Source organism: Xiphophorus maculatus, chromosome 4, assembly GCF_002775205.1.
Source record: "Xiphophorus maculatus strain JP 163 A chromosome 4, X_maculatus-5.0-male, whole genome shotgun sequence".
In the NCBI taxonomy this organism is placed as follows: domain Eukaryota; kingdom Metazoa; phylum Chordata; class Actinopteri; order Cyprinodontiformes; family Poeciliidae; genus Xiphophorus; species Xiphophorus maculatus.
In genome coordinates this window covers 10,000,485-10,013,481 of record NC_036446.1, presented here as the reverse complement: position 1 = coordinate 10,013,481, position 12,997 = coordinate 10,000,485, and the positions used below count along the sequence as shown (strand labels likewise).

The window sequence follows — 12,997 nt, the reverse complement described above, 5'->3', positions numbered from 1 at the left end:
AACCTACTTATCTTGTGATGTGACTGTAGAGCGGTTTTAACTTGATTTATTTTTTACTGTTCTGGAATAAATTTTGGCTCCTGTCAGAGTTCAGGATTGCAGCATCCCACTTTGAACCAAAAACATCTGCAACACATTATTGCTCTCGGTCTCCACACACAAACATATACACGTCTCAGTCCAGTTGATGTAAATTAGCTCTCCGTATGCTTGGCATAAACAGATGGAAGAGTTGGACGTGTCTGCTTCTGAAGATCAACATCAGGTGACTCTGAAGATACATTTTCCTGTTTAGTTCTTCTCAAGCAAACCGTGTGTTCCATCTATGGAAATCAGATCATCTCTGGTTTTTAGTTATTTATTTATTTGATTTTTTTTTTTTTTTTAAGTTTTTCCTTAAAGAGAAAAACTAATGGGATTGCAGCTTGAAGTTTCCCCACTACTTAAAAAAAAGAAAAGCCTGCAACCTTTTTTCATAGGTAATGATAAAAGACAATGATAATTTCCAACCTATTTAACCAAATAGCAATAAAGTAAGCCAGGCTTGCTAGAAATGCAGCAGTCAGAGATGTTTTAGCAGATTTCCAATCACCAATTTTTGTGACGTGAACAACAACAACTTTTCTTCTCATTTCTGGATGAATTGAAAAGTCATCCACCTTTATGATAAAATGTTTATAATAAAACAACGAAGACATTCTCCAAATATAACGCCTCTCTGCATCGATCAAAGTTTGAAAAATTCAGCAGGTAGTGAGAGTGATCACATAAAAAATAATCTATTTTACTTTCTCTTTTACTAGCAGCTTATGACTCACTAGTCTTTTATGTTTGTGCACACAAAATATAACAATTCAACGCATTACAAGACATAAATTTTTCTTTCTGCTTCAGAATGCACTCACAGATAACTAACTTAATATTGGGGAGAAAGTCCTCTGGTTTGCTATTATGGTTAAATAATTTATTCATTTGCTATAACTCAGCTTTTATCAGCTGTTCCATTGTATGTCATTAAAGGGGCGGTGTTATGTATTTTCCAGGCACACAATGCCATTTTATAGCACAATCAGGTAACAAAATTACCTATAAAGCATTTGATATATAAATGCTTTATATATTAAATATAACTTAAAAGAAATTTGACTTTGCATCAGTCAGCAACTGACACCTTCAAATTGTCAAATTGGTAGTAACACATACCCACTTAGGTAAATGTCTCTCTTGCTGTCAGTAAACGTAAACTGTGCTTTTCTTCTCTATTATTTCCACCTCCAGGCCTCCAGATCGGCGTCGCAGAGATCTTTTTGGCATCGCCAACTCCACCCGTTCACGCCGCTTCCATCTTTACGCCAACAGCACTGCAATTCCCCCCCCTCAGGGCGCCGGCAACAGCACCATCCCTGACCCAGAACCAACCGAACAAGAGTACGAGGTCATGGATGACAAGGTGACCAACCATGAGCTGCAGATAACCGGCCTGGAGCCTTTCAGAGTTTACCGCATCGACATCCATGCCTGTAACAGGCAGGTTCAGCAGTGCAGCGCGGCTGAGTTCGTCTTCTCCAGGACCAAGCCAGCAGGTCAGAACTGAACGGTTATGAACACCATGACAGTTTCTGACTGGAACTTTTGTACTTGTTTAGTTCTGCCGGAATACTAAGACGTGGTAAAATCAAGATTATCCTCTGCATTTCATTCTCCAGAAAAGGCTGATGACATCCCAGGCCCAGTGAGCTGGGAGGGCCATGAGGACTGGGTGTTTCTGCGCTGGCCAGAGCCCAGCCAGCCCAATGGTCTCATCCTCATGTACGAGATCAAGTTCAAACTGGCTGCAGAGGTAGGTCAACATTTATGAAGGCTTCTGACAATTTAGTTAAACAGCTAGTTGCTGTGCATTTATGGTTTATTAAAATTGCAGGTCAAAAAGTATTTATACCCAACTCCAAAATCAGTAGAAACATTTTTATCTACATTTCAACTTTTAAACTGTGTTTGTATGTCTCCACTCATATTGTTATAGATTATTTTTTTTATATCTGGTGATGAGCTTCTCTTTGCCATCACCCTGATCTTTAGGTCTTTCTCCATCAGATTGAAGTTGAGTCACAGCTCCATTACATTAATAAAACATCCTGTCAGAAGAAAAATGTTGCCATTATTATGCTACTTTAAACTGTGTTTCCATTTCTATTTGTGTCTGTCAGGCCGAGAAGCATGAGTGTGTTTCTAGACAACTCTATCGCATCCAGCAAGGCGTTCGCCTGACCAACCTCAGTCCTGGAAACTACTCGGTCAGGGTGAGAGCCACATCACTGGCTGGCAATGGCTCTTGGACCCCCACCCTGAATCTCTATGTTTCTGAAAGTAAGAAAAACAGTCTTTTTTTTTTGTTGCTTTCAAAAATGAATGCATAAGAGACCTTAGCAGTCCGTTTCATCAAAATGTTCGTGTCAACAGGTTCTGAAAGCGTCTTCGCTATGATCTTTGTTCCAATCTTGACCATCGTTATAATCTGCGCTTTGGTGTTGGTGCTGGTGGTCTTCAACAAGAAAAGGTGTGTGCATATCAGTTATTTTAGATATGACAAGTCAAAATTAGTTTGTTTTCCCAATGTTTTGCAGTCCTTCGTGGCAAAAACAAAGAAATAATATTGTAGTTCAGTCAGGCCAGACTGAAGCCAAAGGAATTTCTCCTTTGGCTGCATTTTGTGTTTGTAGCTTTAGATTTTGTTTTACTTCTGTTTTCAGTAACCGCACATTAAATTTTTTTCTTTGTCAAGAAAAGGCCGGTTCATACATTGCTTTTAAATCATATTCATATCCCTGAAAGTTCTGCATGTCACACTTATCAGATTTTTTATTGTGTAACAATTTGGAAAACTGTATATCTCTCACAGTTATACACTACTTTATGTTGATCTAGCATAGGCCTTTCACAATAACAAATTTTGCCATACAATTAATTGTCCCTGTCATTATTGTGGTAAACGATAATGTTGTTTTGTGACCATTTTCAAGTAGTATAATATAATAATGGCATAGTAATGCAAGTACACTTCTTCAAAGATCAATAAACTTCAACATCTAATAATCATTTAACACTGGGGCTGGAATTTTAAATATTTGAAAAATAAAATATTTGTTTATTTTATAAACAAATAAAATAATTGAAGCATCAAATAAAAATGGATACCGAAGTCTTTGTACCTGCAATGGATTGGCGACCTGCCCAGGGTGTACCCTGTCTGGAGATGGGCACCTGTCTGGAGATGGGCACCAGCACCAGACAAGTGCTGGTACCCCAATGGGATAAGCGTGTGTGATGGGTGGATGGGTGGATGGATGGACAGACGGATGGATGGATGGAAATCTTTGTAAACAAAACTGTCCTTCAAAAAAGAGGCTAGTTGAGACAAATGCACCAGGCTGAAGATTTTTGTCGTTCAGTTTTTGTAGTTTTTGATCGCTTCCATTCAAATGGAAATGATCAAGGGCGTTTAAATTATTCATGTGATTTGATTGATTTATTGCTTATTGCGACAGACCTAATCTAGAGCATGAAATCTCAATACGATACATTAATGTTTGTGATTGCATACTATGAAAGTCTTTAAGAGAGATGTAAATTTTTTAAAGGCATTGTATCTTGGTAGAATAGGAGATAACTTGTGAATTTCTAAAACCAACTCGCTGTTTTCTCCCAGGAACAGCGATCGGCTTGGGAACGGAGTCCTGTATGCCTCTGTCAACCCCGAGTACTTCAGTGCAGCAGAAAGTAAGTGACGTTTGTGTGCTGGATGTCTATCATTGTAGACTTTTGCTAACGGAAAACAATTTTCTTTTAAAGTGTATGTCCCAGACGAGTGGGAGGTGGCCCGGGAGAAGATTTCCCTCTGCCGGGAGCTCGGTCAGGGGTCGTTTGGGATGGTATATGAGGGCGTGGCCAAGGGTGTGGTCAAAGATGAGCCAGAGATCCTCGTCGCTGTAAAAACTGTAAACGAGTCAGCCAGCATGAGGGAGCGGATCGAGTTTCTCAATGAAGCTTCTGTTATGAAAGAGTTTAATTGCCATCACGTGGTATGTACAAACAACACCTTAGGATACTGTAGAGATGTCAGGAAAGTGAGTTTGAAATTGCAACTTGTTTTGGGATTTTTGTGCAGGTGCGCCTTCTTGGTGTGGTCTCCCAAGGCCAGCCCACCCTGGTCATTATGGAGCTGATGACGAGAGGAGACCTAAAGAGTTACCTTCGCTCCCTGCGTCCCAAAGAGGTACCACAGCTGCACAGAAATATTGATTCTGTTTAATTCAGAAATAGTGCTGCAAGTTTTTATTTACAAAATCATTCAGTAAAAAGAGAGCCAATCCACATCAATCACTGAGTGATTTCAGTTTGTACAAACAGCCTGCAGGTAATTTGGTCCAGGCATCTTTACCACAGACTCTGGAAGGATTTGGATTGTCATAACAGCATTTCTTTATGCAATCCCACATTGCTTCCATAATGTTTCAATAAGAGCTTTGCATGAAACACTTTTATTGTCACGTAGTACTCTCTCAACCTGTTGTTATTTTTGAGTGTATGTTTAGATTCCTGCTGCTGTGTCCCTGAATGAATTACGGATAAGCTGAATTCTACCATTAAAGATTCTTTTAACCCTCTGATGGATTTGCCGCCTGTTTCTTGTCTGCAGCAACAGGTTTCCAGCCTGTCTCTCCCGCCACTGAAAAAAATGCTTCAGATGGCGGGACAGATTGCGGACGGCATGGCTTACCTCAACGCCAACAAGTTTGTCCATCGAGATCTGGCTGCAAGAAACTGCATGGTGGCTGAAGACTTCACCGTAAAGATCGGAGGTATGTCCATGCTCAGGAGTCACAGATGCACTGACACATGCTTGTTGAATATAAATAAAATTGTGAGAGATATATTTGAAGTAGGGATGCAAGCTATCAATTAATGACTTAAAGGTTAATTGATAAGTGGCCATTTTCTTAAAAACCTGAGTTTCCTCTTGAATCAGGAGGGTTGACTCTTTCCATAACATGAAGGGCAAAATTTTTCATAAAATGCTGAATTAACAAGATCCTTAAATTTTAACATTTTGCTTCATTGTATGCTGACTGAATAAGCAGAAAATTGTAAATTTATATTCACGTACAAAACATAACAAAACAGGGACCTCTTAATTGCTGAATTGAAGAATAAAAGATGAGAACTACAATATATGTAAAATACTTAATCCACCATGAACAGAGATATTCATGTAGAAGTTGTGTGTAGTTGTGCTTGAAGAAAAGTTAAAATTTCGCTCCATGAAGTGGATTAAGTCACGACGGTTCTCAAAATCAACCGTGCTTACTGACACCATGTTTCTTTCCCCCATCGTGTTACAATTTTTCTGTTATGCCCTCCACCTTTCTGTTATATTATCATCCCCTTTATAGCACGTCAGTAATTTTTGGTTGAGAAGTTGATGCTACTTCATGATGCAGCTCAGTTAAATGAGGTGAAACTAAAGGAACTTGCAGTAGAGTGTTCATATTTCTAAGCAGAACCACATGAAGAGAACGCTCCATCATGCACTAAACTCTGCTTGGACTGTTTTTCTTTCCCGTTCTGGCATGGCCCTGCCATATTTGTTTTTGTATCTGGCTCCGCTTAATAAGTGGCGCTGTCTTCTGGACAGCAGCCAAACAACAACACAGAAGGAATATCTAAGTGGGTACTATTAATTAATTGATTGGAACTAATTTTAACAGAATAACCATAATTGACAATCATAAGTAAATTAATTGTTTGTATCCCTACTTTGAAACTTTTATATCATCGTCATCAACATGCGCTCATCCACATCCAGTTCTTGCATCTTTTATGTGTCTGAGCTGATGCTTTCAGGTTTATTTATTCTGTGAGAGAACTGTGTGACCTCTTAGTCTGAAAGCATCTAGACCACTGTAGTTACTGCTGTGCACTTCAATTTTAAAAGCCTTTGTGGCTTTAAATGTCTGTAAAACTTGCATGGAATCTTCTCCAAAGGATTATGGTTAATTCAATACTATTTCTAGGACTATAATCTGACTAAAGAATGCCCTCCCATCCTAAATGGAGCCACTCGACAGACAGTAATTACAGCAAGAATGCAAAAGGAAATTTGCTCAATATTTACTCGTTAAAATTCTGTTTTTCTAATACCTTAGGATTTTTCAATTGGATGCAATCTTTCTCTTTTTGCTGAAGTGTGTCCTCTTCAATCTCTCTGCAGATTTTGGCATGACCAGAGACATCTATGAGACCGATTACTATCGCAAAGGTGGTAAAGGTCTGCTCCCTGTCCGCTGGATGTCACCCGAGTCTCTGAAGGATGGCGTTTTCACCACCAACTCAGACGTCTGGTAAGCAGGCGCACGCAAACACACATGGAGTCCTCGTTCTTCACACGGTGCTTCAGAAAATATCCTTTGGATTCTGTAATGATAGACAGACTTACCAACCTTCACACCCCTTTCTACTGTTTCCTCTGTGCAGGTCATTTGGGGTTGTTTTGTGGGAAATAGCCACTCTGGCAGAGCAGCCTTACCAGGGTCTGTCCAACGAGCAAGTCCTTCGCTTTGTAATGGAGGGAGGACTGCTGGAGAAACCACAGAACTGTCCAGACATGCTGTAAGACACCACACACACACCACCCTGCACAATTGCCTATTATGCTCCCATATACTTGTCTCTCTGTTTACCATGTTTCCCTTTACTCTGCCGTCTAATTATAAGTGACTACCAGCTACTCCCACCATGCAGCAGTGCCGCTTGTGGCCTGTGAGATTTCTAAACGGCAGTGCTCACTGCAGTCTGTTTTACATTGTGCGTTTTTGTGTGCTTTGAAGAGTTTGTCTCTAATATGAAACAGGCCAAATATGATTCCACAACAAACAACTTGCAAGCATGACAGACAACTTTAATGAGAAAATTGCAAAGACACAAAGTCATAAACTTGTTTTCTCCTGCATGAAGCATTTTAGAATAATGGTTGATGTCTTACTATTTAAATGTCATGTATTTTGGTGACTTTGCAACTGATTTTGACAAAAACTGCCTCCTAGGTTGGATAAAAAAAACCAGAATAAATCAGTTCTTATATTTATTGAATTCCCATAACTTTTCTGTGATGCACATGAGAATTCTGACACACAGAAATAAGATGAGGAATATTAGGAATCTTTTGACGTTATACTTTGGTATAAGTTTTACCAATAAGCAAATACTTCATCTTTTATCACATCGGCATCAAATTATTATCAGAAGAACGACTTTGAAACAAATTGAGCATAGGAATGTTTCTATTTTGAAGAAAGGAAGAACAGACTGAGCTGCTCAGGATAGAACGAGAAAACTCTTTCAAAACTTTTTTCTCATTTACTCAACCTTGGCCTTTTAATTTTAAGATGTTCTTTTGGTAAAATTACATTTTTATTCTATCTATATTATGACTGTATTCTCGTAATTAGGCAAAAATTCTTGAAACCGGGCCTTAGTCATCCGTTGTACAACTCACAGAGGAGATGGCTGATGTTTTGAAAGTATTTTCTGTTATTTGTAAATTTGTTTTTAGAAAATAGCGAGGAAAAAAGTTATTAAAATCGGAAATCAAATCTGGTATGAAAAAATTTGAGATTTAGTTATAAAGTTGTATAGCCCAGCTGTAGCTTCTTGTAACAAAGCACATCTTTTCTCTGAGAGATTACTTCAGTAGCATATGCAGCATAATTATGTTATAACCAATATTCCTTTGCGTGCAGATTCGAGCTGATGCGTATGTGTTGGCAGTACAACCCTAAAATGCGTCCCTCCTTCGTTGAGATCATCAGCAGCATCAAGGAGGAGCTGGACCCGTCTTTCAAAGAGGTTAGTTTCTACTACAGTGCCGACAACAAGCCCACTGAAGCTCCACAGCTCCACCTGGATAAACTGGACCACTCCACGGATGTTCCCCTGGAATCCTCTTCTTCTTCTTCGCAGCAGAACCCCCCATCTCCAAGCTCAGAGGGGGCGCCTGCCCCGTCACAAACGCCCAACTCCCCGTCCTCTCCCTGCACGTCGAGCGCAGTCATGGACAAGCAGCCTTTGAGCCAGCAGGCGGCCAACGGACTCTCTGGGACTGGCCTTCCTGCGAGTTCGGGACCAACAGTGCGGCCAAACCTGGACGAACTGCCGCCGTACGCACACATGAACGGAGGACGCAAAAATGAGCGCGCCATGCCTCTCCCACAGTCGTCTGCCTGCTGATTGGGCAGAAACACGAACACCGTTCACCCACGGACCCGAAGAACCACAAGTCTGACTGGGTGGTTTTCTTTTTTTCTCTTTGTTTGTCTGAATCACAGTGAAACCTTCTCAACAGGATAAGATGTGGATATTTTGAGACTTGCGTAAAGATGGAAAAAACTTTCAAAGAGTTAATGTCCTGCTGTATGGCCGCACACTTTTCTTTTTCTTTTTTTTTTAATCTTAAATAAAATAGTATGAGTTTCTACCAGCTGGCTGTTATTTGTGACACTGCTCCTGCTGCTGAGTGGAAAGACCAAAAAGAAAAAGAAAGAAACAAAATCTTCAGTAAAATAAGAATTCATAAAAAAATAATTTTGAGGGGAGTTATTTCACTCTCTCTGTGGCTAAACTTATTTTATAAATTGTTATTTGTTACTTTTTTATGTTTCTGAATGAGGAAACAAAACGTGTAGGCCTTTATGAATTATCAGCGTTGTTTATGTGTGCTTTTGAGCGGGCATTATGGTGGAAACATTAAGCATATCTAAAGATTAACAAGCTCTTGAACGAGGTCACCAGTCGCTTGTGAAACCGGCTGCTGTGAGGGTCGAACGTCGGCATAATGCCGGGTCAAAAGCCAATCCGCTGAAACAAACAATTGGAGAACAGTCAGCTCTGCCAAATCTGTTGCCAAACTCTTCTGCTTTCACATTTTCTTATCCTGTTGCTCCTCAAGATGCAGTCGTGAAAATGGAAGGAGAAAACAAGCAAATGCACTTTGATCTTCCACCACATCATTCATTTAGAGGCCAGACGGACGTCAACTTTCCTCAACCGTCCTGCTCGTTTTTTCTAGTGCTGACTGTGATCTGCAGTTTTTCAACTCCGTCAGATCCCTGCGTAGACTTCAGTCCCGTCAGTTTACCTGAAATAGAGCCAGCTGCCACAAAGTGCTGTTACGTTGGGGTTTAACAGTGAATCGCGTAGCAAAATATGTACGACAAAACACACACAAAAAAGGAAAGGACTGCAGAGGAAGAGCAGTCAAGAGGAGAACATGAACGTCAGATCTGTACATCTGAGTTTTCCCCAAGGTCAGAGGCATCCTTGTTGTACACGAACAGGTATTTTTTTACACTTGTAAATACTTGCCAACATTTACATCTCTACATGTGCAGAGCATTTATGTACAAACCAGTTGTTTTTTCACTTTTCTAACTTTTATACAGTCAAAACCTTTCATCATGTACAGAAAGAAGCTGCTATTCCTTGTTTCTCTTGTGATATCTATATCTATATATATATATATATATATATATATATATATATATATAAACTTCTTCAGGTTGGTTTTCAGCTCGGAACATTTTCACTCGGTTTCTTTTTTTTGCTTGTCATTGTTTTGTTGTTTATGAACTGATTTTGTTTCTGTAATTGAATAAGAGGTACAATAACTTGCCTTGGATTAAAGACCCGTATCTTCCTCGCATCCCTCTAGAGGGCATCCATGTTCTCTCGTGCTTTCATCATCAGATTCACAAGCCTGGTGTCCCAAATAAAATCTCAGGTGAAAGAGAAAAGCTAAATCCTTTTCTGCTCCCCCTTTTTTTCTTTATTTTCCTTTTTTGTGCTGCTGTTACCCAGAGACATCCTACCTTGTGTTTGTTGTTCTATGTCAGATTGTTTCATCAGTATGAAAGCAATGTTTATCACCACAATCAGTAACAAGAAGTTTCTTGGTCTCAATCTTTTGGTATGTCCTTGCCCAAGTTGTATGCAACCAAAATACTGACAAAAAGTAGGAAAACCATCAAAAGTTTTAGAATATAGTAAAATATTGTGAGTTAAATTATCTGAATTTGGCAAAAAAAAAAAATCCTTTTTGAAGGGATGTATTCAGACTCTCCAAGTGGGCACATTTATAATTTGAGTTTTCTTGCGCGGAAAGTAACTGCGTTCTATTTCATCAAGCAGCATTTATTCAGACTCTGTTAAACTTTTATCGGAACTAGCTTTTACCAAACTAAGGGTTGCTAAACATCCTTAAAACACATGGATATGTAGTCTAGATCAGCAGAAAAACAATTCCATTTCCAGACTTTTGTCCAGCCCCCATTCTTGTAGTTTCTAGTTTTTCATATATTTAAATTAATTGACTTTTAATACATTCCTGTGCACGTCATTTAGGTTTTTCATGTCACTGACTGAGTAGCAACTGCACTGCACTTGAGTGTATGCATATATCAAACATCTATAATTCTGAAATGTGAATTTACAGGAACCTTAGACATACATTGGACTTCTTCTGACATAAAAATAGCAATTTTGTGTTCATTTCAGCAGTGGCTAAATTGCAGCCAGCAAGGAATAGCTTACAAACCAAATGTTAGCAGTTAAAGCACCTTGTAAATTTGTCCTGTTGTGGTAAAAGTTGCTCACATATTAATACAAAATGGATATTTCATCTTATTTTAAGAGCAAGAGATTTAATATTAAGAGCATTTTTCTTTTCCTGGAGCTAATTGTTCTGAGTAGCTTTTTTTTAGCCCTGTCTATATACACAAAGATTAACTTTAGTTCACTATGTTTAAACATGTGAAACAGTTCAATTATTATTTAGTGTTTCACAGTGAAACAACTTTTTTCTTGATAGGTTTTCTCTGCGTTCTCTGGGTTGTCAGAAGTTGTAAGGAAGCTAGAAAATGATGTGACAGATAGAGAGCAGATAAACAGAATGTGCAACAAACAATAACATTTGCTAATATAGGTGGAAACTTTGTGTTATCCCTTACATCTTTTTTTGCTTCCTACACATTTCAAATGATGTAAAGTAAATTTTTGGTTTGCCATTTTCTGATAATTTCCTTCTACTTTTTGTCAGTGTTTCAGTTAAGTTAATTTACGGTCTCTAGAAAGCAAAAAGCCCTTTCTTTGTATTTCTTTATATTACTCTTCGACTGGATCATTTCACTTGCCTCTCGAGCAAAAGCTTTTTTGAAATATATCCATATGTTGAAGTAGCTTCTGTTCTTTCTTTTTCAATATTTTGTAAACGTTTAATGTGTATATTGAAGATTTGTGTGACTAAATAGGACTGAATTTACCTGCAGCATTCAGTTTTCCTTTGAAATGCTTCAATAACACTAAGATATTGTGACCTTAAAGGACTGATGAGAGAAATACACTATGAATCCCTTCTGTTGGAGAAAATAAAATCTTTTCTTCACGTTTGAGCATCAATAATAAAATGTTGACCTATCTTAATCGAGGACCACATGGAATAGTCTCAAAAGTGACATTTTAATTCAATTCCCAGATGTTTCTGCTATTTATTTCTTTTTTTTTGTGAAGTGGTAATCACTGTACAAATCTCCCCTTGAGTTTTTTCCCTTTTTTTTTTTTTTGTTTTGATCTCATTTTTATGCTCTTTTGATATTCTGGGAGAAGGCTTTGTTATTACTTCCTTCAACCATCCATCTACCTCACTTTTTGTTTTGTCCAATCTATTTACTTGTATAAAACACAAAATATGTCATCTCAGCTGTTTGATCTCACTGGGTGCTGTGTAAAGGTCAAATTCAAACCACAAACCAAACCATTGTGGAAGCAGTCTAGGGGCTCGGACACATCAAACATTCTTTATGCTACTACTAGAGAACTTGATCTTTTTATATAGAGATGCTGAACAAATATATATATTTTCTTTATGGGAGTAGCTTCAGTTGGCTAGTGGGCTCTTTTGGGGGTCTGTATTTGCTGATTCAAGTGAAACCTAGTGGAATGCAACATGAGGTATGAGATGGTTTCACTGGACCATTTCCCTCTATGACACTACATTCTTTCATTTGTTACATATAATATTCCTGAGTTGTAGCTTCTTTCTGCCCAGCAGCTGTTCCCACCATGATTTGATGGCTGTAAATTGGAGAAATGTCTCTAGAGAGAGAAAGCACTTTCTCTAAAAGCAGACCTGTGCTATATTTTATCAAGCTTCTTGTTCTATCCTTTCTCAGCCAGTCTTGCTATAAAATACTAATCAATTTCTGAAATCAGGTTTGTTTGTGGTCTGATTTTTGCCAGATTTTTAGTTTTATTTTTTTTCTTCTTTTTACCACTGGAACACCTCAGAGGTAACATAAAAACAATCAAGTTTTTGTTTCTCTTCTCAACTCATCCCTCACTTTTTTATATATATACACACGTTACATTGACAGTTTGTTACATTTATTTTAAAATAAGTAAGTTATTGATAGCCTTCCAAGTCCTGGATTTCTGTTAAACCGATTGTTTGGACTGATGTTTCATTTTGGTTTTTCTTTTGTACATGCTGTTGTAAGATTTTTTTCTTGTTGTCAATATATTACTGGGATAAAATGATTGGCTGAAGGAAAAGAGAATGTCTATTTCCTCGTTCTTTTTTTTTTTTTCTACACAAAATTTAAGATGAATAAAAAAAATGTATGCAATTTGTGTGGCATGTCTTTATTTGATCCCGTTTGAACTATTTTACATTGAAAGGAAAACATCTGACCATGTTAGTCCTTTTGGGTAATATTTATAACTAAATTTAGGATTTTCTTAATTGAAGCACCTCTGTGACAAACCAGTATTGACAGGAAAGTGTATATTGAAGGAAAAACATAAATTTATCACATATTTTACCTTTTGTGATAAACGGTAGACCTGTTCAGGATACCCAGTAATTGCTGGAAGTAGACACCAGCCTCCTTAC

At 38.2% G+C, this 12,997-nt stretch overlaps 1 protein-coding gene across 1 annotated transcript in view; it reads left to right on the top strand.

Annotated features, from left to right (window-relative positions):
- The window catches only part of LOC102235279 (insulin-like growth factor 1 receptor), a 52,734-nt gene extending 40,009 nt beyond the window's left edge, over positions 1 to 12,725 (top strand). The window contains exons 11-21 of the mRNA XM_023332383.1: positions 1,279 to 1,583; positions 1,707 to 1,840; positions 2,208 to 2,367; positions 2,461 to 2,557; positions 3,707 to 3,777; positions 3,850 to 4,079; positions 4,166 to 4,273; positions 4,697 to 4,859; positions 6,269 to 6,398; positions 6,532 to 6,666; positions 7,797 to 12,725. Coding sequence (XP_023188151.1) covers positions 1,279 to 1,583; positions 1,707 to 1,840; positions 2,208 to 2,367; positions 2,461 to 2,557; positions 3,707 to 3,777; positions 3,850 to 4,079; positions 4,166 to 4,273; positions 4,697 to 4,859; positions 6,269 to 6,398; positions 6,532 to 6,666; positions 7,797 to 8,283 — 2,020 coding nt within the window. The 3' untranslated portion in view covers positions 8,284 to 12,725. The remainder of the gene's footprint in view (positions 1 to 1,278; positions 1,584 to 1,706; positions 1,841 to 2,207; positions 2,368 to 2,460; positions 2,558 to 3,706; positions 3,778 to 3,849; positions 4,080 to 4,165; positions 4,274 to 4,696; positions 4,860 to 6,268; positions 6,399 to 6,531; positions 6,667 to 7,796) is intronic.
- Positions 12,726 to 12,997: the final 272 nt, after the last annotated feature.